General features: G+C 39.7%; 1 protein-coding gene across 2 annotated transcripts; it reads left to right on the top strand.

Annotated features, from left to right (window-relative positions):
• Positions 1 to 1,506: 1,506 nt before the first annotated feature.
• arvcfa (ARVCF delta catenin family member a) lies at positions 1,507 to 21,337 on the top strand. Of its 2 annotated transcripts, XM_032570817.1 has the most exons (16): positions 1,507 to 1,937; positions 8,257 to 8,433; positions 8,933 to 9,522; positions 13,120 to 13,598; positions 13,678 to 13,864; positions 13,943 to 14,060; positions 14,318 to 14,486; positions 16,114 to 16,131; positions 16,292 to 16,363; positions 18,164 to 18,291; positions 19,028 to 19,178; positions 19,261 to 19,453; positions 19,680 to 19,791; positions 20,139 to 20,226; positions 20,341 to 20,417; positions 20,499 to 21,337. In XM_032570817.1, exons 1-16 carry the CDS (start codon positions 1,917 to 1,919, stop codon positions 20,589 to 20,591), a joined length of 2,673 nt encoding a protein of 890 aa, XP_032426708.1. In that variant the 5' UTR covers positions 1,507 to 1,916; the 3' UTR covers positions 20,592 to 21,337. The 2 variants fall into 2 exon arrangements, with proteins under 2 accessions (XP_032426708.1, XP_032426709.1); XM_032570818.1 differs by lacking the exon at positions 16,292 to 16,363 and having other exon boundaries at positions 1,508 to 1,937.
• Positions 21,338 to 21,416: the final 79 nt, after the last annotated feature.

The following is a 21,416-nucleotide window of genomic DNA, read 5'->3' as shown; positions in this document are numbered from 1 at the left end:
GACAAGGTTTTCTATTCTATGTGTTTTGGTTTTCTTTCTAGGTTTATTTTGGTTAAAAAGGCAATCCTCAGTTCTTTATTGTTTGTATTTTAGTTTATTCTTTTGTGTTATTTTCAGGCCTTTTCAAGTTCAGCTCCTTTAGTGTTTATTAGTCTCTCTCCCTCAGTCTTCATACTTTTATTCAGGCACAGCTGTCCAACATCTCCTCTCATTAGCTCACCTGGTTTCCTTGTCATTTTCCACCCTTACCTCAGTATTTAATCTTCTGGTTTTTCATTGTTCCTTGTGGGATTCTACTTTTCTTGTCTTGCTGGTTCCGTGTTTTCTTCCATTCGTTCCAGTATTTAAGTCTTGATTTAGATCTATATTAAAACTCTTCACTTTATCTTTCTGCCCAGATTTTGGTCCAACCAAGAACCAAACATGACTCCTGCTTTATCAGCAACAAAAGGTGGCTCAGCAAAGTCTCAATTCAGGAGAGCTGATGCAGGGCACACCACACTATTCACATTTTAAAGACCATAAATCCTCTTACCCTTCAAAAATCATTTCAGTGCATCTCGATTACAAAACTAAATCTCTAAAGAAATACATTCAACATTGTGACAGTGTGGAAAATGTCAAGGCATGTGAGTATTTTGCGAGGCACTGAGCATTAATCAAAGTTTAAAGAAGCAGAAGTGCTGGGGGACAGATTCAAGATGGCCGATTGAGGACCGTAAAGGACTTCGAAACATAAAAGTGCTTATGGGCCCACTGAGGCCAGGAAGAACCTCCAAATGCTCACAGGTCAATTTCATGTAAGGATTTTCTTAAATCAATAAGAAAGAGAGCTGGCAGAAAACAATAGACTGGATATGACGGACAGATTGACTCCTGAAACAAAAGTGTAAGTAAAAACTGTGTTTACATATAATCAGGACAGCAAATAACTTCTTTTTCAGAATTTAAGATATAGTATAGCCAAGTGAAAGGAATGGGCCATCTCTGAGATTAGTTACCCTCCAGCCTCCAGAGTGCGTAAGAGAACAGGAAAAGCGTCCTGCTTTGGGTCCCCCTTCTTTTTTAATAATTATTTTTCATTTAACTCAGAATAAATCATGCAGGTTCAGATTGAAGTGCATTTGTGGGCGGACAGTAATGGTCTGCCTCGTGCTGCTCTCTAAGCGGAGCTTTAACATGAAGTGTGTTCCTGTGCTGCATGCGGTGCTCCCCACCCCTCCATCGCCCCCCTCCGCAGCTCCTTCTCCTTGCAATGCCGCACATGGGTGACACAGGACGGAACCAGTGCAGGCTGCTCCGCGCTCCAGCTGCATCTGCTTCTGTGGCCACAGGGGAATGGTGTGTGTGTGCATGTGCGTGTTGTGTCATCAGGCGTGCGCAACCCTACCTCTGCACCGGGAAATGTGGGGTAGAGGGGATGGTTGGGAGGGACGTGGGTTGGGGGTTGGGGGGAAGCACGGGGACTGCAGGGGTCTGCACCCACCTAAGCCATTCACAGGCTCAGCATCACTCAGTTGATTCAGCACCTTGCTAATAGCGCACACATTAACTGCAGCACAGATCAGAGGAGTGCAGTTATGAGAGGGGAAGGGAGAGGGAGAGAGGAAGAGGGAGAACGTCTATGTTGAGCAAATGTGTGCATGGTGCGTCTGGGGTGTGCGTGCGCGTGTGTGCGTGTGTTGGTGAGTGGAAGAAGAGCAAGAGAGTGTGTGAGCCAGAGGGAGAGAGCAGCGGTGGACGTGTGTTGGTGGGAGCTGAGAGGAAGGATGGCTGCTCATGTTTGAACTGCTTCAGAAGCTCTAAAAAAAAAAGAGAAGAGAAAAGAAAAGAAAAACACAATCAGCAGAGCCATAGAAACTCACTGAGGGACGCATCTTGTACATCATTCGTGGGGAGGCAGGAAAGACGTGGCAATGCCTGCTGAAGTGAAAGAGGTAAGTGTGTGCTGGAATGGCTCTATCTGCTCCGCATCCTCCCTGTTTTTTTTAGCCCATCACTTTTCCTGCGGAGAACTGGCACTCCACAGCTCCGCTTTCTGCCTCTGTCATGATGAATGGAGGAGGCATCACTTGCTTCACTCCCTTACCTCTCTCGGTGCTGCTCGGTGCGGTCTGCTTGTGTTTCTGGTGACATGATGCAAAACATCTTTACCTCCTGCATCCATGTGTGTTGAAGTGGAAGAGGCAATGCATGAATGCAACCTCAGTAAAGGGTGTGGGAAGGGGGTATAACTTTGATGGCATTATCTCGGAGGGGGTTAATTCTGCACACTGGTGGTGAGCGCGTTGCCATGTTGAAGCGGGGAGACATTAAATTTGACCATGCAGCATTTAGCTAATTGGGGATCAGAGTGCGATCAGCGGTGGAGGGAAATGGAAACTTTCTCGTTTCATTTTTCCCTGAGAAGTCGTTTTTTGGCAGCCCGGTGAGGTTACAGTTAACCATGACGTTAATGGTGTTTCTGCAGAAAACGAGTCTTTTATGGCACCAATGAGGGACCGTTTCAGCGCAGTACAGTACCTTCAGTAGAGTGCCCAGCATCTGAATCTCCCCTGAAGAAATGAGGGCCACTGATTCAACAGATTGCACGGTTTTGCGGATGAGTTTTGTGACAAAGTTGTAGCTAATGTTTTCTGACATCATTAGATTGGTGTGCATGTCTTTTTCCACTGTCCTGTCGAAGCATCTCTGTGTCAGTCCAGCATTTCTTTAAGACACGCTAGACAGATGCAGTCCTGTTTAGCAGGGTTTTTTTTTTTTTTCAAAATCAGCTTGTTCTTCTAAGAAGACGCTTAGTTTGATTTGCTTGTGTCAGAAGTGACTGATACCAGGACATGTAAGCCTGTACCTTTAGCTAGCATTGATGCTGAGAGCTGATGGTAGTTAGATGCTAGTCTAACATCTTATTCTGTTTCTATCACCTTCTTTTTTCCTTAAACTCAGATCTGTCAACTTGACCCATGTCTTCAGGAAGTAATGGTTCAGTAAGTTGTTTAACTAAACTTTGGTTCACCTTTGTCGGAACTTAAGTCAGGTAGAGACAGTAATACACAGGCCTGTGTGGCAGTATCATGCTGTGGGCATGCTCTGCAGAGTTAAAAGGAAATAGAAAAGGCTTCAATTGTTCTGGGAGATGTCATATGAAGCTAATAGTCCTCAGAGGTCAACCAGGCATGCACACGCCCACACACACACCCACGCGCACACACTAATACTGCAGGGGATTTTAGTGTATAACCAATTGACAGTCATGTTTTAGAAATGTGGGAGAAAACTGGAGTACCCAGAGTGAACCTGCCCATTCACAGGGAGAACATGCAAACTCCAAGCAGAAAGAACCCAGGACCTTCTTCTATCAATTGCTCCACTGTGCCGCCTCGTTTGCAGATGTTGCTTTCCAGTAAATCACCGCTCATCTTTAAAGAGGATGTGAAGCAACTGCAAGTCGTTACTTGTGCCAGACAATAGCACCCTGCCTTTAGCTGGCATTGTTGCTGGGAATATATGGGATGATGCAAATTGTGTCATTTTGCCTTCTGGATCCAGCATCCATTTGCCATTTTTGATCTTTTTTTTTTAAAGTCCTGTCTGATTCAGAGCCATCAGCTTGACATATCTGGCTTCAACAGCACTTTAAGTGATGGTGGAATGAGTTATTACTCACACTCTGGATGAACGTCCTCTGGGTTTAAATCAAACAGTCAGCATCACAGAGGCACCTGTGGTGGCAGCATCATGCTGTGGGAATGCCTTATTTTTGTAGCATTGAAAGGACAACGAGAACTTGCATCAGTTTCCTCTTTCTAGTGAGATATTGTATTAAGTTACAGAACAGAACAACTGGAAATGCAAGAAAGTCCATAGATCTCTTAAATGCAACAGTGATTCAAAGCTACAGTATGTAACTTTTATACAATTTTTTTTTTTTACACATTTGTTGAAACTGTCAGAATGTAGAGACAGTATAGTATGTAACAAAAACATTTTCTTTATTAAAAATACATACTGCAGCTTTAGCAGATTGAACAGTTTGCAGACAAGTTTTGAGACCATTTAAATCATGGCTTGACCTTCTTTGGAGCTTGAATCAGACACTGGCCTCCAATGCAAGAGCCGGTGGTGGCAGCATAATGATGTGGAGTAAAACTTTAGAAACTGAGAGTAATTCCCCTCTTCTCCCTTGACTTTAGTTGTGCCTTTTTTGGTGTCTGTGTCTTGTTAAGGGCAGTCATGGATAAGATTGTGCAGGCAATGGTGTTTCTGCAGGAGAAACATCTGCTACGCTACAGCTTCTATTTGCAGTAGGCATAGTCTCCTCCAAAAAAATATGAGCGGCACTGATTCAACAGATTGCACGGCTTTGCAGATGGATTTTGTGACAAAGTTGTTAATGCTTTCCCGACATCGCTCGGCCGATGTCTCTTTTTTATTGTCTTGTGAAGCCATCGCTGTGTCAGCTCTGCAGTTTCATAAAAATGGTCTTTCTGTTCAAGCCAAGCTGCACTTCAGCTTGATCTAATGACACTGCAATCCAGTGCATCAGTTTCTCACATTAAATTAGTCTTCTAATAAGACATTCGGGTCATTGCTTGTGTGAAGAACTGGTTTATGTCTGGCTTTGCAGCTCCTTAAATTTCACACTACCTTTAGTCGGCCGTGACGATAAGAGTTCACAGGAACTAAATGCCAGTTGTGCTGCTCTAGTATACTGTATATCTACCGGTTTTTTGTTTGTGCCTATAAGCTAGCTCTAAATCAGTCGTTCCAACCTGACCTATTTGGCTTCAAGAGCACACTCAGTGATGGTGCAGTGAGTTATTTAAATAAGCTTTGACTCACACAGTGGCCCTGCCTTCCCTGGAGCTCGAATCAGACAGAGACGGCAGCACATAGGCTCGTGTCCAGCCTGTTATCATCCTCCAAATCCTTAATCAAGCTGTCTGTAGAGGACAGTGGTACCTCGCCTGTGTTCTGGCCAAGCATTTATTTAGTGCCGCCTAACAATATCCAATCAGCCTCCCCCAGGGGTGATCAAGCCAGGATGATCTCTCCCCACAGCCAGTTTTTCCTGGGCAGGCCCTTTATCTCCTCTTCCCTCCGACACATTTTTGTTCAGGGATATGAGAGGGCCCTTGTGTTTGGTGTTTGAAAATCGAGCTCTTTTCCTCTCCACTTTCAACCGACAGCTCCACTTTCCTCTCCAGCCTGATTTAATGCAGTAGAGTTCAGCTCATGTTTGATTGTTTGGTTGGGCTTCGCAGCCTCGGAAAGACAATAATTTGTGGAGATTAATCAATTTATCTGCTTCTAATCTCAGCAGATGCTTCAGCATATTGAATATGAGCATGTGACACATTTCTGATTGGATTACACACATTTTCTATGTGAAAATTGATTTACTTAATGCTGAAACCCTTCAAATAATAATAAAAAAAACTAATGAAGGATTCAGTGTGGTGCCTTTTCTGTTTAATATATTTTTTAATAGGTTGTTTGCATTGCTATTGGGGGAATTCAGCTGCATCAATGAATCAGTTTTTCATTCAGGTTAATAGAGCAGCAAATCCAATTTTTGTTGACACACTCAAATGAATGCAAAGTTTGTAAAAGGAAAAAAAACAACAACAATTACTCTCCACAGCCAAATAAAATGCATTATGTTGGAATGGAGAGATTAAACTTTTGCATAAAATCAGCAAGAACAAATTAAAGAAACACAAACAGTGCCTTGCTGTAAGTATTCACTCCACATTGAAGCAGCAAATGTCAAAGTATTTTATTGGAATTTTATGTGACAGACCAAAACACAGTAATCTTGTTCTTTGTGATTCACAGTACAGTTAGATCTACATTAAGATTACATCCCTCCTTAGTAGACTTGTGTAGGTATCATAGTAAAGGGAGTTAACTACACACTTTTCAGATTTGTATTTGAAAAAATAAATAAATAATGTATCATTTTTGTTCCAGTTACGTAGATTTGTCAGAAGAAAATGCAATAAAATACAATGAAATATGTGGTTTCAATGTAGTTTCCAGCAGTGTGGATACTTTTGCAAAGCAAGGTTGAACTGCTGCAATGAATTATATGCAAAATTAGCACCATAGGCAAGACTCTCATTAAAGCAAAGGTTTCATAATCTGTTTAGAGTGATTTAGTGCAGGTTTGAGCTGTCTGAATTTTGCCGTTTTCCCTCTTGTTTCATAGTAAGGTCGACCTACTGTCTAAACAAATAATTGAAAATATGCTTTTTGTGAGTGTTTTAACAAACAGAAGAAAGGTTTTGCTTATTAAAAAATGTGTTTGAGCATCAACCTTTTCATTTAGGTCATAGTAAACCAACATCAGTTCTGTTAAACAGCAGCAGTGTCCAGCAAACCCTGCTTCTTTTTTTTTCTTTTTACGGCGCTAACTAAAAGCAATTGAAAAGGCTCTTGCTCCTCTCTGACAGTTTGGTACCCCGGGAGGAGAGCCACATTGAGCAAAATCAAAGCCCGCCACTGATTAAATGTGAAAGCCAATAACTGCCTGATTCACTTCTAGCCCCATTACAGCACTACTTTTGTCAAACATGCCATAAATACTTACATAACAAAGTGGGAATAAAATGGAAGACTCCATCAATAACATCCAATATTTTTGCTTCCTCTCGCAGATAGACAGCTAAACAAATAGTACATGTGTTATATTTTCACCAGCGGAGCTGACCTACTAATCTGCACCAGAGCAGCATGCTACAAATAAATTCTGCTAAAAAACAAAAATAAAAAACCCAGCATGAACGTCAACAAAATGTGTAGCTTTAGGTTTTCCCTCATGTTCACTGCAATCTGAGTTGAGACACAGACAACAAATGATAAACAGCATTTCTTCTATTTCTGTCTTTTAGCTTAACCTTTGCAGCGCTATAAAAAGTTGCTGGTAAGCTTTTGGACAAATCACAGGAAAGCAGCTCACATTGGGTGCAAGACATTTTCATAAGGGCAAAGAAAGCTGGCCAATAACTTAATCGATTTCATACTGGCAAGTAATTACTCACTTTCAAGGCAATCAGGAATGGCGTGGTGTGGGCAAAATAAATGAAATCACACTTCAGTGAGCAAGTAAATAAGAAGGCAATTGTGCAAATAGTGAATAATCTTCAGATATCAGGATGTATCTGCCAGCACATGCATCATTCTTTCTTACACATCAGTTTGGTATCCTAAAGTTTCTTACTGTGGCTTTTCTTCTCTTTTAAAGTACTAAGCAATTCACTGTGGTGGTCATATGTCACATATGTTTTCTTTAGTCCTATTCAATTTGAGGTTCCCAGGAAAAATGTAAATGCAATATTTAGACAAAGTGGTATTAGAAAAACTGGATAATAACTGAGTGAATCAAGCGGCTCAAATAATAAAGCAAAATATATTAAATAAAAAAGAAATGCAACACAATTTAAAACAACATAAGAGGGAGAATAACCTCATGAATGAACATCCTCCTCCTGTATAACTATGCCACTTATTATCATCATAGCTGCTCATTCTGCTTGCCTTGTTAGACATTAAATTTAGATGTAAATGTTTGGCAGCCATGACAGTAGGTAAGGCATTCGATCGATGGAGACTTGAATGTGCAATAACCAATAAAATGGGAGCACAAGTATAAAATAACATTGTTTCACAAAATCACGACACATCGAACTTTTTTTTTCCCAAAAAGATATTTTCTTATTTGTAAAGAGCAACACAATGTTTGTTCAGCATCTCTGTAAAAACATTTATATTTAAAGTGTACTACATATTTCATTTCTTTTTTTTTATTGCTAAAAGTCAGCATAGAGCCATGCTGAATTTGTGAGATTTTTAACTTGTTTGGTAAAGTTTTATCATTTTGTGCTGCTGCTGTGATCTGCTCCTTCCGGTTGCTGAATGAATGTCATTTAATTTGATTCAATTCAATTTGATTGTACAGCACCAAATCATAAAACATGTCAACTGGAGGCACTTGGCAAGAGAAACTGATCCACTTACAGAACATATCGAGGTGTCAAACTTCAAATCCTCAAGGCCTGTTTTTTTTTTTTTTTTTAACACCTCAGCAATAAATTATTTTGTGCATACTGCATTAGAAACACAGAACATTGATTAGATTCATTTATCTATCTGTCTATTGTTTACTGAGCCTCATGAGCAACATACTAACAAAGAAAAACTTGAACTATACTGATAGGTAACAGGTACTTACCCACAGGTGTGTGTGTTTTTTAGGAGCAGAGTTTGGAGGGTCCAACTCCCTTGTCTTTGCCCCAGGAGGCTAAAGAGGCAACCAATGAAAACCCGACAACCGCTGATGAACTGGACACGCCCACTTCCATCGCCTCGGTGATGACCTCAACCAATGAAAGCTCCACAGAAACTGACACCCCACAGCAGACTGACTCTGAGGTTTATATAACGACTCATTAAAAAGCTGTATCCATGTAGCAAAAATGTCTTTGTTTTTGTCCTACAGTGTACAGAAAAACACATTTTTCCTTGCGGTTTGGAACAAAAGAGTTAAAATCACAATTTCCCACACCAGAAAATGAAATTCCTCCAATTTATTCTGCTGCTAAACAGCGACAAAACTCATTTCTAACTAAGGGGAATTCATTATTCTTTGGCAGGAAATCTTAATTCATAATTCATCAGAAAGCCAGGGTTGTGCTGAAGTGATGATGATTAATAGTTACTTTGAGAAAAGGGAAGTGTTTTGTGGTCAACAAACATGCCTTGTCAATTTGAAGTAAACTGAGATGCTTCTTGTTCTGAATGTAAGTAGCCACATCAGGTGGCATTTAAGATGAGACCGGAGCCCTGCGGACCACTTAGGCAAATTAGATTCTAAAGACTAACAGTAGGGAGATTTTTGTGTATAATTACAGTGGTGAATCTATTCTTATAGGAGTCCAAAGCGGTGGAACAAGAGGGTGAAAAGCCTCCGAGTGAGACGCAAGAAGAGATTAAAGAGGAGAACATCCTCCCATCAGATACTCCTGATGTCACGTTGGCTCAGGAGTGTAAAGACAACGTATCTGCTGAGAAAGCTTCTCCCGAAGTAAAAGTTGAGCCCTCTGAATCTGCTCCAAACACAACAACCAGCAGCACTACCATTGCAACAGCTCAACCTCAGCCGGTGCTGCAGCCTGGTGAGCCTCATCCTGTAAACCCAGACAGCCAGAACAGAGTCTACACCCTCCCTGATGCCTTCAGGGGCATGGGAGGCGACGCTTGCCCGGGATATGGAAGCCTCTCTCGTTTCAGCCTCCACGGCTACTTGCCCACCAAAAACTTCCAGCCCGGCACTCACTACACTTTGCCGTTCCTGAGAGATAGCTACGCCTCCGCAGGACTCAGCAACCAGACGGAGGAGAACAGAGAAAATCCTCTGGATGTGAAGGCCGACCTCCCAGCTGCCGGTTACCACACACTGGGAATCCACCAGTTTAGGCCAATTACAACCATGGAGCTCCTCCGGGAGCCCTCCAGAACCAGGTGAGAGGATTTTGTATCATATAAAATGTTATGCATCTTTGAACTCTTGATTATGTAGAACATGCAAAAGCACTTCTTCCTGAAAATCTTTTTCACATTTTAAAAAAATATTTCAGTCACCAACTTCAACAGCTAACACTGCATGTAACCTTGACGTACTAGGAAACATCATGGCAGCATCTTGGTGTTGGGATACTTTTCTTCAGCAGGGATAGGCAGGTTTATTAGAAATGATGGAGGATGGCTTAGTCAAAGTCCAGACCTGAATTCAACTGAGAACTGTGGATTTACACACTCTCCAGTCTGACTGAGCTTCAGTTAGTTGCAAAGTAGGAGCAAAATATTCAGTCATTCTGACTTACTAGAAAAAATTGCAATTTCAGAAAATGGTGATTCAACAAAAAGAACTATTTTTTTCCCACTTGACAGTTATGGCTACTTTGCGTAGCTCTATCACATAAAATACCAATGAAACACAGTGGAGTCTGTAATGTAACCAATGGGAAAAGGACCAATATGTTTTAATAGATTTTCAAGGCATTGTTTAATTTGTTTTCCAGTTGAAAGAACATTATAAACGCCTTTCTAAAGAAGATTTAGCTATCTGTCCTCTGAGATATGAGAATGCTATGAGAATGGGTTTCTATTAGTTACCAGCAAACAAAGAGTGTCATAATGGGTTATTTAGGGTGCTTTGTAATTAGTCGTTGCACCATAAAAATCTATTTTTTTGACTCCCACTGCATCTAAACCAGCATTATAAACTGAGAAGATTCATATGTGGAGCTACCCATAGTTAAAGGAAAACAGTCAATTTTGCATTTAAACTTGTAGGCTTTCTATGATGAAAACCTGTCGAGCTTGATAGCTGCATAGACATCCAGAGGATGCAGCTCAGCTCCGATCCTTTGAGTCCGTGTGGATAATAACAAGACAGATGGACAGCAGTTAAGCTGCAACTGGTATCAATCAGGGATGGCAGCCTGCTGCTGCAAAGTTGATAGATAAGGAGGTTTCAAGTGTTATTGCCTGCCAGAAGCTTTTCCTTGGCCCATACAAGAGTGATAGAACTGTTTACAAAAGAGACAACAAAACCTCCGTCTGTTGCACAAAGAAATTTGTCTAAACAAATTTTATTCAACATGTTAACTGTTAGACCTTCACATTTGTAGCTGAGTGGATTGGCATTGTTTCATTTCTGTTTGTTTGTTTGTGTGTGTTTGTTAGCTAATGAGAAGGAGAAATGCAGATTATCGCAAAACGTAAAGATTCTTCATTACACTTAAACTGATTTAGAAAAATGGCAAAATCTGAAAATCTGAAACCATTAATCAAGCAGATGCACCATGAATTAGAAACTATTTTATAATCTTTGATTTCAATATTAGATTGTTTAACTACTCATAAAATTAAATTACAAAGCAGAAATCAAAGGATTAAAAGACTCAAAATTTGAGATTGTAGCTGAAAACATTATTTTTTTACTGAAAAGTGGCCATGACAGCTAATTTCTCTCTGTGACTTGTCTGTATAATATTATCAGATAATATTTACTGATTCAATATTACAGAGGTGTAATTAAAAAGCTAATTCAATTTTGAATTTTGTAATGAACTTGCCTATTCTCTAATAAATAATTTGTAAAGATGCAAAAGAAAAACAACTCTGCCTTTTTGCTTTTCATTTATACAGAGGCGCCAGGCATAATCTATTCTCAGTTTAGAGGCATCTCTTGTGATCCAAGTTGAAATATGTATTGTAATCTTACAAATGAGTGTTTTGGATCTATAGCCAGTGAAATAAAAGTATGAAAAATGCTAAAAATAAAAGATGAAATGAATCTTGAGAAACATGAGCAACAAGTGTATAGGTCAGACTTTGTGTGAGTGTTAGAACCTGTATCAAATCCCTTGGCATAATTATTTTACACTTCACTACTCCATTTTCTATATTGTATTTTGTGTTGGACACTTCTTCCTTTGCAGCTAGCTTTAGTGGGCATGGAGAGATACTTCATTCCACTCATCTCCTCTCTTCTGTGCAGTATTTCTTTTGAGATGGTTGTATAACCACAAAATTCAGGGAATAACCTCTAAAGAGAGCCTGCAGTACCCAGTATGACAGTTACGTCACACTATTCCTCATAAAAAATGATTAAAGAAATACCTGACTGGCACTTTTATTCTCATGTACTTACATTTCCCTTGTCTGCTTTTCAACAGTGAACATTTGGCTTTAGGCTGCAATCTCATTGTGAGGTATTGAACTAACCACGGTTGTAAAAACAGTTCCAGAAAATCTGAATTGCTCTGAAGCAAAGACAGAGGCTGAATTCAAGGTGTCAAATTGCAAAGTTAAATTTCTTTTCAGTTATGAATGAGATATACAACATTTTTATAAAAACCGAAGGTAACATAGTTCAACCCATAGTTACTTGATTGTGCTTTACACTTCCCCTTTATCTACTCTACAGTACTTACTCTTTGACTTTTCCTGTCATGTCAGCTAGAATCGACAAAATTAATTTATTAGGTTGAAGCCAGAATAATTCACATACATCTGGGTTAACTAGAGGCACGTCTCTGTGTGACATACAGTACAGACCAAAAGTTTGGACACACCTTCTAATTCACTGGGTTTTCTTTATTTTCATGAAATCCCACTTATTAACCTGACAGGGCACACCTATGAAGTGAAAACCATTTCAGGTGACTACCTCTTGAAGCTCATCAAGAAAATGCAGAGTGTGTGCAAAGCAGTAATCACAGCAAAAGGTTGCTACTTTGAAGAAACTAGAATATAAGGGGTATTTTCAGTTGTTTTACACTTTTTTGTTTAGTGCATATTTCCACATGTGTTATTCATAGTTTTCAGTGTGAAGCTACAATGTCAATAGTCATGAAAATAAAGGAAACTCATTGAATTAAAAGGTGTGTCCAAACTTTTGGTCTGTACTGTATATGTCAGATAGTTATGGACCAACACAAGTCTGATTCATCCTTGGGTAATAATTTCCAGACGCTTGAATGTTCCTTGCTCATCCGGTCGAAACAGTTATGTGCAAGTAGGAACACTGTGGAAGTGTCCAGCAATTATACTGGTCAGAAGGTTCTGAGTGCTGCAGCCAGACACCCTCTTTTATGAAAACCCAAAATGTATATACATATATTTTTTACCTTGACTGCAAATCCCAAACTATTCTCATCCCATTCAGAGCTTACCACCCAAATTAAAGAGAAATATTAGACATTTTCAAAGGAGATAAAATCTTGAAACGTAGAATTGAAAAACACATATGATGCAAATTCTTGGTTCGCGTTGTTAGCAACTAATTTTGACAATTTTCTGCATTTTGTCTGTTTATGGGAGGCATCAGGAAGAGGGACTCAAGCAGGGGCCGCCTTATATTTTCACATGAGCACATTTCACCTAAATATTGTATGGATTTAAACTACACAGTTATAAATCAAATAAACACACCAAAAGCTATTTTTCAATATGAAATGGCTGTGCGATAAATTGAGATGCAATCCTCTTCAGGAAAGACTCTGGCATGGAATCTATTTACCAAATGTCATCCAAACTTTGTCTTTGCAGAAGTGGCTATGATGACGCGTTTATGGCGCAGTTGGAGGGGAACCTGAATCCTTTCTTCCAGGCCATGTGCCGAGCGCAGACTCTGCAGCTACCCCACAAACGCAGCAGCATGGTAAGCCTGGACAGCATCCGAAGAGACCCACGCTGGAGAGACCCCAACTTGCATGAGGTGATCTCGATGCTCAGGCACCCAATGGACCCTGTCAAGTCCAACGCAGCTGCCTACTTGCAGCACCTCTGTTATGAAAACGACCTGATCAAACAGGAGGTTCGGCAGCTGAACGGGGTGCCGATCCTGGTGGAGCTGTTGGACCATCCCAAAGCTGAAGTCCATCGCAAGGCCTGCGGTGCTTTGCGTAACATATCCTATGGGAAAGACCACAACAACAAAATGGCCATCAAGAGCTGTGATGGCATTCAAGCTTTAGTTAGACTGCTGAGGAAGTCCAGTAGCATGGAAGTCAAAGAGTTAGCCACAGGTACAGATGAGATTTTTCAGCCACTGATTGAACCTTCTCAGGTGTTTCCAATAACGTATTTCCCCCACAAAACCCACAGGAACTCTGTGGAACCTCTCATCACACGAACCACTCAAGATGACAATAATTAACCAGGGACTTCAAACCCTGACTGACGAAATCATCATCCCACACTCAGGCTGGAGGAGAAGAGACTCTGTGGATGCATCTAAACCGCTGAGTGCCGAGTGGACCACCGTCTTCAAGAACACCACCGGATGCCTGAGGTAAAGCTAGACTGCTGTCATGGATTCAGCCAGCGTTTGCAGTTTGCACAAACTACTCTGACAGAGTTGTTTCTGCAGGAACGTCAGCTCTGATGGGGCCGAGGCTCGACAGAGGCTAAGGGAGTGTGAGGGGCTGGTGGCAGCTCTCCTTCACGCCCTGCAGTCAGCCGTCGTCAACAAGGATGCCGACAATAAGGTTGCTCAAGAAATCATTTTTTGTTTTCAGTCAACTACCTTAAAATTTGATAACTTGGAACAAGTTGCTTCCAAACAATAAAAGTGCGGTGCTGTTCTTTAAATAGGCAACATTTCAGAAATTCAGTTTTGCTATGAAAAGTCAGTATTTGTTCTTCCGTTTTTTTGTTTATGTCAAAGTTGAATCTAGAGACTTGACCAGTGCTATATGCTTCACGTGTGATCTCTGATATAAATTGTCTGACCCTTTCAATTAAGTCAGTGGAAAACTGCGTCTGCATCCTTCGAAATCTGTCCTATCACGTTCATAAAGAACTACCAGGAGCGGAGCGATTTCAGGAGCCCCATGCTGGTCATCTGATGAGAACAGTGGGGCATCAGAAGAAGAAGAACGAGCCAGAATGCTGTTCAGGAAAAAGACCCAAAGGTTTGTAAAATATACATATATAGCTGAAGAATTTGATTATCTTTAATGTTATGTATTTCTTGGCATTCTAATTAAAGTTAAGCTTTATTTCTTCCTCCCTCGAGCATCTTGAACTGCAGTGCACAAAGGGTTTTTTTCTTTTTTGAAATGTTCTGACCTAGCCACATTCCCTGAAGACTCTGTCTAGTTTCATACTGAGTAAAGTGGCCTTTTCCTCCCTTTCTGATGCAACAGACTTGCAGCTGCAATGAACAAGGCATCTGCAGTAACACCAGTGTCAGTGATGCATTAGTAAAAAACTGATATTTTCCTCCCTAATTTTGTTTTAGTATAAGTTATTCACAGCTAACTGCACCGGCAAGAATTTTTTAAAACTCACTAAGCTCTGCAGTTAATCGGAAGATTTATCTTTATAGCTTGAAGAACTCAAAGTAAAATGTCAACAGTGAAGCTACATTTACCTAATTGATAATTAATATTTGATGTTCAGTAATAAACAGACTGGATTAGCTTGTCCTGAGGTCAAAGACATTAGGTATTGGAAAAAGATGAAAGCTATTGCAAATGGCTAAATGGCCTGAACTTATATGGCACCTTTCCAGTCATTTTGACTACCCACGGCGGTGGTATTATAGGCCACTGATCTACGTATCAGTGTACAAATCGACATGTGGCAGGAGGAAGCTGGAATCGAACCTACAACCTTTGAATATACACGATATACGATAACTCTATCCACTGATAGACATTGGAATCAATATGTAACTGCTCAGTATATCTGTTATATGTTGTTTGATGCACTCTTTCTATGCAGCATCTTGCTAAAGTATTCACATCTCCTTAACTTTTTTATACTACTGTTACAAACGTCAGTGCATTTTATTGGAACTGTAAGTAATAGTCCATAAAAAAGTTGTGTATTTTTAATGTGGAAGGAAAAGGATTGTATTTTTGATTTATTTTTTCTTCCTCGAGAGCTGGAGTACTGCTACTCTTTAGACATATCTGTACTTAAAAAAACGAGTTTAATTATTAGGTCTTTAATAGAACTCTGTAAAACATGACTGCATGAAAGAAGGTCATTTATTCTCTGGATTCAGCAGGAATACATGCAAAAGTTGAAGGATGCCGCAACTCAAGGACAGGAGTTTGACACTTTGAAAGCTTGACTACAAGTGCACACTACAATTTTACGATTTTTATAAAGAAAAAAAAAACTTAACACATTGCAAGCCATGTATTATTTCACTTCCACTTCATAAATATTTCGTTTGTAATGGTCTGTCAAGTAAAACAAAATTGATTGCCACTTGTAATATCTCAAAAATGTGGAAAATTCAAGTGGTGTAAAAAAAATATATATCAAAGACAACCTAATTATTTAGAAATGAATTTATCAATTACCTTCAGTCTGAAGGTGAGCACATCATTGAAAAACATTAGTCATCGTCAATAATTGCTGTGTTGCTTTCAGGAAAGCTGCAGGTCCAACTGATCCAATCAGCAACTCAGTGTGTCGCCACATGGAGGAGCTCTGTCTGCTTTTCTGCCTCTCTGTCCCTTTGCACCACAATCTAATCTGTGACATTGTTCTTTTCTTCTTTTCCCTTCAAACTGGGCTCATCAGAAGAGTGGTTCAGTCAAGGTCAGTCTGCTCACAACGCCGGAATATCTCCAAAGCAGTGGATACTGTGAATCAATGCTGCAGTGGATTTTTCTGCAATTGTCTACATCTGCTTGCTGATGTGATGAAAACTGGTGCTTGTGTTTGTGTGCATGTGTGTGTATGTATCTGTGATGTACAGGTTGGAAAAATGGATTTGTGGAGAGGAAATACAATACTTTGGACTTACCAAAATGTGCAGAACTGATTAAAGGTACATATTTTTAAATAAAAAAAATAACCTCAGTTTAACTTGCAAATAAACTACTTTTTTTTTTTTAAATTAAGGTGGTAAGTAGTAGATAAAATATAAATAGAGTATTTTATAAAATGCCTTTATGTGGTTCAACATCCTCATCATACAGAAGCAGTCTGAAGCATCCAGGCTGTAGCTGCTTCTTGGGTTCTGCTATCTGCTGTATAAGCATGACATTGACATGGCCTGGGAAGGAAATCATTTAAATGCAGCCCCACACATCTCCACCTGCACCACTAAAGCAAAACGGCCCAACATCTGAGACACTGATGACATTTTTGTTTGCGGTACAGAGAATGACATAAATGCCTGGCTGGCACTTGCTTGAAACAACGCATGTCCCATCTTTTCCATATGTCTTCAGTTGCTGCTCCACCGTCTCCACGTTGTGTTTTACTTTGTGTTTGCTTCTTGTTGCCATGAGTACAGTGTGGATAAAAAACACTGAGTTAAGTAAGAACCCATAGCGCTACAAGCCTGTGGCTCCGACTGCCATTAAAACGGAGATCAGAGCTTAGCTAATGCCTCCCACGCTGCAGCCAGTGAATGCAAATCAGCCTGACAATCATGATACAGTTCAGGGTCAGCCTTATACTGTTATACTTGTCAGCCATCCAGCAGCCTCCACTGGCTCAGTGCAAAATAATCAGTTCATGAGTCTGCTACAGTTGTATTTTCCATTCAGTGCAGTCTCAGTTCAGTGCATGCAAAGCACTATGCGTATTTATCTACCAACCCACTAATCTACTAACTAGATTATATTCAAGTAGAAGAAATTCTGAAGTTTGCATTTTGCCTTGCTGAAGTATTCACATCCATTGAACTTCAGTGTATTTTAGGAGCACAAAATGGTGAAGTGGAAGGAAAAGAATAATTTTCCAAACTTAAAAGGACTAACATTAATCAGAGAAGCAGTCCACAACTCAGGTGGGAGAACCTGCTGATAGGATAACTAATAATAAATAGTTCATTCAACAAATCTGACCTTTATGGAACAAAGGACAGAAGAAAACTATTGTTAAAAGAGACTCATAAAAAGCCTCAGATAAAGTGAGCCTCTAGTTATGTTGGGGACACAGCAAACAGAGGTGCTCTAGTCAAAGGAGGCCAAAATTGAACTTTTGGGCAAATCCCAAGAAACATACTCTAGCAGAATTGAGTTGTGTCTTCAGCAGGAAGAGGAAACCAGGTGAGAGTTGATGGGAGGATAGAAGGAGTTAAATACAGGGTAATCTTGGAAGAAACTGTGTTAGCACATGCAAAAGTCCTGAGAGTAAAGTAGTAAAGTTTTGACCATCCAGCAAGACAATAGCATTAAATATATGGCCAAAGCTATGATGAAATGATTTGGATAAAAGCATTCTAAAATATAGAATGGCCTAGTCAAAGTCCAGAAGTAAATCACTGGTAAATCTTAAAAATTCATGTCAACAGATACTATCCATCAGATAGAAAAAAGAGACTGTGCAAGCATTGCACTTTTTAGACTTGTAACTGAAATATCAGCAAAATGTGATTCTGCAAAAGTTTGATCCAGTGTAGTTTGGTAGAAGACAAATGCACAAATTTTTATTTTCAATTGGGAAAAATGTCGAAAACCATTTTCCTTCCACTTCCACTTCCACTTCCACTTCCGACGGTCTACCTCATAAACAGTTTGTACTTATAACAAAATGACGAAAGGTTTTAATGGTTTGCAAAATATATTTCATCCAACAGGTTAATACTGCTGACGGTGCGTCTTTATTTCTCTTGAAGGCCTAGATCTGCTGTACCAGCCAGAGGTGGTGAGGCTGTACCTCTCTCTTCTTACCTGCAGTCACAACCACAACACCCTGGAGGCAGCTGCAGGAGCTCTGCAGAACCTCGCTGCGGGACACTGGGCTGTAAGCAAACGAAAAAGTTCAAAGTTATTTTTCACGATCCCTAATTACAGGAGCCTTACTCGGAAAACATGAAGTGTTATTCCCAGCACATTTGGCTGATTTTATTTCAATGCAAATGGGAATGATCATTTATGTAGGTGAAGTCACCGTGGTTGCTGTCATAGTTTGTAAACATCATCTTGTGTCTGAGGAGCAGATCTGAGATGCGCTTCTTGACAGCATTGTTGCTATCTCTGCTGTTCAGCTTGAGGAGAGACTTAAAATAGAGCTGGCCTGGAATAAAGTGCTATGAGTAAAGCTTAAATGTGCCAGAACAGTGCAGGGTCAAAGAAGACAACTTCTAGAGGCCAGCACTCGGGGGGCCATGAGTACCTAAGGCTTCTCGTCTCTTTTCAGCTGGCTGATTTTGTTTTTTCAGCGGGCATCATTAATCAACCTAATGTAAATGTGCGCTGACCTTGTCTCTAGCCAAGATAATCAGAAAAGCTGCAACTGAATTTCCCCTTGAGTGGTTCCATATGTCTTAGAAATAACATCCAAAGTAAAATATAGGAATGGGGCTTCTCAATGTAAAAGTGATTCAAGACAAAGGCTTGTTAAGAGATATTTGAGTTCTTAAGGAGCACATAAAGGTGTTTACTAGTAAAACGTAATTTAAGGAATCTTCTTTGGATGTTTTAAAATTTTCTCAAGATAATCCGACTGAGCCAACGGACTCTTGTGTTTCTTCTTGCAGTGGTCGAGCTACATTCGAGCCACGGTGAGGAAAGAGAAAGGACTGCCAGTTTTAGTGGAGCTGCTGCGCTCAGACGTGGACAAAGTCGTGCGAGCCGTGGCCATCGCTCTTCGCAACCTCGCCATTGACAGAAGGAATAAGGACTTGATCGGTACAGAATTAAAGACCTCTGCTTCATTCAGAGGCGTCGACACCTACAGTCTCACAGTTTCTCCGCCTGTCTGTCTTTACAGGGAACTACGCTTTGAGGGACCTTGTTGCTAACTTGCCTTACGGGCAGCAGCACCCTGTGAAAAATCTCGAGGGAGATACGGTGGTTTCCATTCTGAACACAATTTACGAGATCATCACAGACAACCCTGAGAATGCTCGAGGGCTCATACAGGGTCATGCTGTGCAGAAACTGGTGGCCATAAATAAGTCAAGGTATACAAATGTATCAGAAAGGAATTTGATCAAAATGTTAAAAAAAAAAAGCATTACTGCATTTAAAGAATGCTATGTGTAAACGTTGAATAGCTGAAAAACTTCACATCTTTGTTTTGGACGTTAGTATGAGCACATTAAACAGCGGTCATAAATATCAGTCATACAGATATTAATATCTTGGTGCTGATTGTTGTCATTAACCATCAAAATCATATATTGTCAGCCAATCAACACGAGAGACCAAAGCTGCTTCGCATGTACTTCAGACAATATGGGCCTACAAAGAGCTGAGACACACTCTGACCAAGGCCGGATGGAACAAGAGCAACTTTAAGGTATTTTTATTTATTTTATAGCAATTTAAAACATCAGAAGGCAGCTTAGTTGAGGTTAGGATAGGTTGGATTGCCATATGGTAGATTTGTTTACTTCATTTGTCAAATTGTCTACAGTAAAAATATATTAATTTGGTAATGTTTTCTTTATTGAATTTATTTAAATTCAGAAAACTATGCCAGCAATAAACTGGGGCTCAAAATGACTTAAAATAAAATAAAAATGTATGATGATTATTGTCTTTATTAAATATTAAAGGAAAAGTACAAAAAACAAATAAACAATGTGGATCACCATGTGCAATAACATTGTAAAAAGTGTTTAAAAATGCATTTCTCTTTTGAAGCCAACAGGATCAGGTGTAACTAAAAAACCCAAGAATGGGAAACAAAATAGCGATGACATCACATTGCCTCTCATGGAGAAAAACCAAGGTTAGAATACGTTGCATAGTTTTATTTTACAATATAAATGATTTAAAAAATACCCACTAATTCCTGGAATAGAAAAGGTTTCTTATACCGCTATTTTCTTGTGCTCTGTTGCAGATGTGTATTCCACCTTGGAGTCAAATGACAGAGTTGGAGACGGAAAGGGACCTGTTGTAGAAAGAGATGCTCTACAGGTAGGTTATAAATGATCTTAAGTATAAATTACTGTCTTTCTTATGGTAAATGACCAAAACTCCGGCTTTGTTTTCTGACAGGCAATAAGTGAAAGAAAACACTTCATCAGAGCTGGCAGGCCTGCAGTAGGCCTCATGGATAACAAACCTCCACCGCTGGACTCTTGGGTGTGAACTTGACAAAAGATCCAGTCCAGCTAGTTAAATCCTGTAGGGACACTTTCTGTTGGTGAAATGCAAATCTGTGTCATTTGTTCATTCTTGTAAAAAAATAAATAAAAAAAAAAAACTTATTTGTTTACAGAACTTAATGTGCCAAACACTTATATGTATTTAATCTGGAGATTAGTCGACAATAGACTTTATTGTTTTGATATTTAGGATGACTTCTGTAAGCCTGAAACATACAACTGATAACATGTGATGTATGAAATAGCCCAAATATCCAAACTGTGGGAAATCATGATTCCAAAGATTGTATAACATGTGCAAAGTGAGTTTGACAGTTTATTAACAGCTTAAATTGTCTAAGTTGTGTCAAAAGACATACTTGGATCTTTTTTTATTGTCCACTTCTATAATTATGGACCATTTCCAATCTGAAAAAGTCTCAAACATTTTTTAGCCTCTGATAAGTGTACAGGCGCTTATCAGCCTAATCACCCAAATTATTTGGAAATTAGTGCATTTGTTAATACAGAAAGGTAAACAAGGACTGTACATGTGTAACAAAGGACTGTTAATATTCAAAATAAAGGCATTTATATTGTAATGTTTATTGTAATACCCATGTTATTAATTAAGAGCTATTTATGTGTCTTAGCTAATGCCTATAAATGATACAGCTCTGCTTTGCAGTGGTCCTTTTTGCATTGCAGTGTTAAATGAAACTGACAATAAATGCTGTGCATAGTTTCTCATTCATGTTTGTGTTACTTCTTAAACAGTTCAGGTCAGAAGTTTACATGCACTCCGGATGGATTTCAATGCCAGTTTCAT

This window comes from Xiphophorus hellerii, chromosome 8 (assembly GCF_003331165.1).
Source record: "Xiphophorus hellerii strain 12219 chromosome 8, Xiphophorus_hellerii-4.1, whole genome shotgun sequence".
NCBI classification, from domain to species: domain Eukaryota; kingdom Metazoa; phylum Chordata; class Actinopteri; order Cyprinodontiformes; family Poeciliidae; genus Xiphophorus; species Xiphophorus hellerii.
This window is presented reverse-complemented; position numbering and strand designations above follow the sequence as displayed.